This window comes from Rattus norvegicus, chromosome 4 (genome assembly GCF_036323735.1).
Source record: "Rattus norvegicus strain BN/NHsdMcwi chromosome 4, GRCr8, whole genome shotgun sequence".
In the NCBI taxonomy this organism is placed as follows: Eukaryota; Metazoa; Chordata; class Mammalia; order Rodentia; family Muridae; genus Rattus; species Rattus norvegicus.
The window spans coordinates 99,792,694-99,795,044 of NC_086022.1; the positions used below are offsets into that span (position 1 = coordinate 99,792,694).

Below are 2,351 nucleotides of genomic sequence, written 5' to 3' on the forward strand. Positions count from 1 at the left end.
TTTCTTCTTTAAAAGCATCTCTTCCAGGGACTAAGCCACTACCTAAATACTATACATGGACTGACCCTGGACTCTGACCCCATAGGTAGCAATGAATATCCTAGTAAGAGCACCAGTGGAAGGGGAAGCCCTGGGTCCTGCTAAGACTGAACCCCCAGTGAACTAGACTATGGGGGGAGGGCGGCAATGGGGGGAGGGTTGGGAGGGGAACACCCATAAGGAAGGGGAGGGGGGAGGGGGATGTTTGCCCGGAAACCGGGAAAGGGAATAACACTCGAAATGTATATAAGAAATACTCAAGTTAATAAAAAAAAAAAGCATCTCTAATCCCTGTAATATGTAAATTATGTTGATATGAATAAAAGAAAGCTTTGTTTATTAAAGATATAAAAACGGATGGAAGTGAAAACAATGTTTAAGTTTATTAAGGATCATGAAACATTTAAGGGTCTGAATGACCACATAGTAAAGAAAGGGTCTGTGCTTGGGTTAATGTTTTGGGACAAAAACCTACTAGAGGGAATAGGAGTAGTGAACTGAGTGCCCACGACATCATCAGACCAAGATCAGCCACAAGAGGAGTAGCAGGAGTGCGTAACTTCAGAACAGCCATGCATGCAGTCAGTCACATCAGCTTTATAAGATGAGAATTTTGTGAATGGAGGTCCTGCTATTTAAGAGTCACATCTTTTGGGTTTGCCTTTTCATTGGGTATTGAGTATTTGCTTTTATGTATGTCTACTACTTCATATTAAGAGGATCAGGGAAGGGGAACAAAAGGGAAAACACTTTGTTTCCAATAGTGTTGCCAGGCACTTATAAAAGGGACCTATGTACTGTTTCCCAAGTCTTTGCAGGTATAGTTCTGTGTCATAGTGAACACTTACTTATGAGTTGGAGCTCTCTTGAGGAAAACATGGCAGAAAATTATAATGACCATAATATACTCTTTACAGGAGCCTGGGCTGACACTATTCTTCTCTTTCTCAAGGGAAATAATCACATTTCCTGTCAGCAAAATCTATGCATCCCAACTTTCTTCTGAGTATGGCAGAGACATCATGTCTTTATTAAATTACAGAGGAAGTTCAGCCATGCAGCTGTGCCAGACTGCGTGATTTGCATATCTGAGGATCACAGTCCACTTAAGTATGCCTTCTTATTAGACAATCTGCACGCTTTGGTATTCAGTCCCAGACAGGACACAGGCCAGTCATGATGGCTGCACTTCAACTCTTAGGGCTGCTGCTGCTCTGGCTCCCAGGTAAGATGGACAATATCAATAACACTTTCAGAAGTGTGCCTGGTACTTTGAAAAGTTATGTTTTTCATGTTATTAACAGTATGTGTTTGATGTGTATTTCCAATATCAGGCATGAGATGTGACATCCAGATGACCCAGTCTCCTTCAGTCCTGTCTGCATCTGTGGGAGACAGAGTCACTCTCAACTGCAAAGCAAGTCAGAATATTAACAAGTACTTAAACTGGTATCAGCAAAAGCTTGGAGAAGCTCCCAAACTCCTGATATATAATACAAACAATTTGCAAACGGGCATCCCATCAAGGTTCAGTGGCAGTGGATCTGGTACAGATTTCACACTCACCATCAGCAGCCTGCAGCCTGAAGATTTTGCCACATATTTCTGCTTTCAGCATAATAGTTGGCCCCACAGTGATACAAACTATAACATAAACCACCCAGAGATGCAGATGTGTGGGGTTGGGTTTTCACAGCTGTTCTTTTGGTTCCATTACTGACATAATGTCTCAGATGTAGTCAGGCTTTGAAGAGTTTGCATGGTTTGGGCATGAGAGACCCATGAGATTCCTCTGTACCCTGTATGCTTCAGCAGTACAAACATTACTTAATCTCTGTAGACTTCTTGAACTTTTGCAATCATTGTACCCGAGGAATCTAAGTGATATTTTTCAGAAAAGCTATTGAATGGCTTTTGGGAGGTACAAATTAGAGGTATGCAATGTTGAAGCTTAAGACAGACAGAACTCTGGTGTTCATTTTGAAATCGGATCTTAGTTGCTTGTCAAAGATTTGAAGTTTATGTGGAGTCAAGACCTGTTTCCAAATCAGTATTATGGTTTGATGCTTTCAGTGGCCTTTATGAATTCTTGTCTTTATGTAAATTTGCCTTCAGCACTTGCCTGAAGAGACTAGTGGATTTTACCACCTTATTTTTCTTCTATAATATAAGACTGGCTCCACATTTTACAATTAATAATTGTCCTTCCATTTGAGTAGATCTATTAGAAATATCTATGTGTTTGGTAAAACGATTTGTACCTGTAGAATTTTTTTTTATTTTAGCACCAATTCTTTTTTTTAAAGCTTTCA

The 2,351-nt window shown here is 40.2% G+C and overlaps 1 gene segment (V, D, J or C); it reads left to right on the forward strand.

Annotated features, from left to right (window-relative positions):
• Positions 1-1,131: 1,131 nt before the first annotated feature.
• On the forward strand, positions 1,132-1,774 carry LOC120102295 (immunoglobulin kappa variable 1-9-like). The segment is given in 2 exon segments: positions 1,132-1,264; positions 1,374-1,774. Coding segments are annotated over 2 exon segments (435 nt in total).
• Positions 1,775-2,351: the final 577 nt, after the last annotated feature.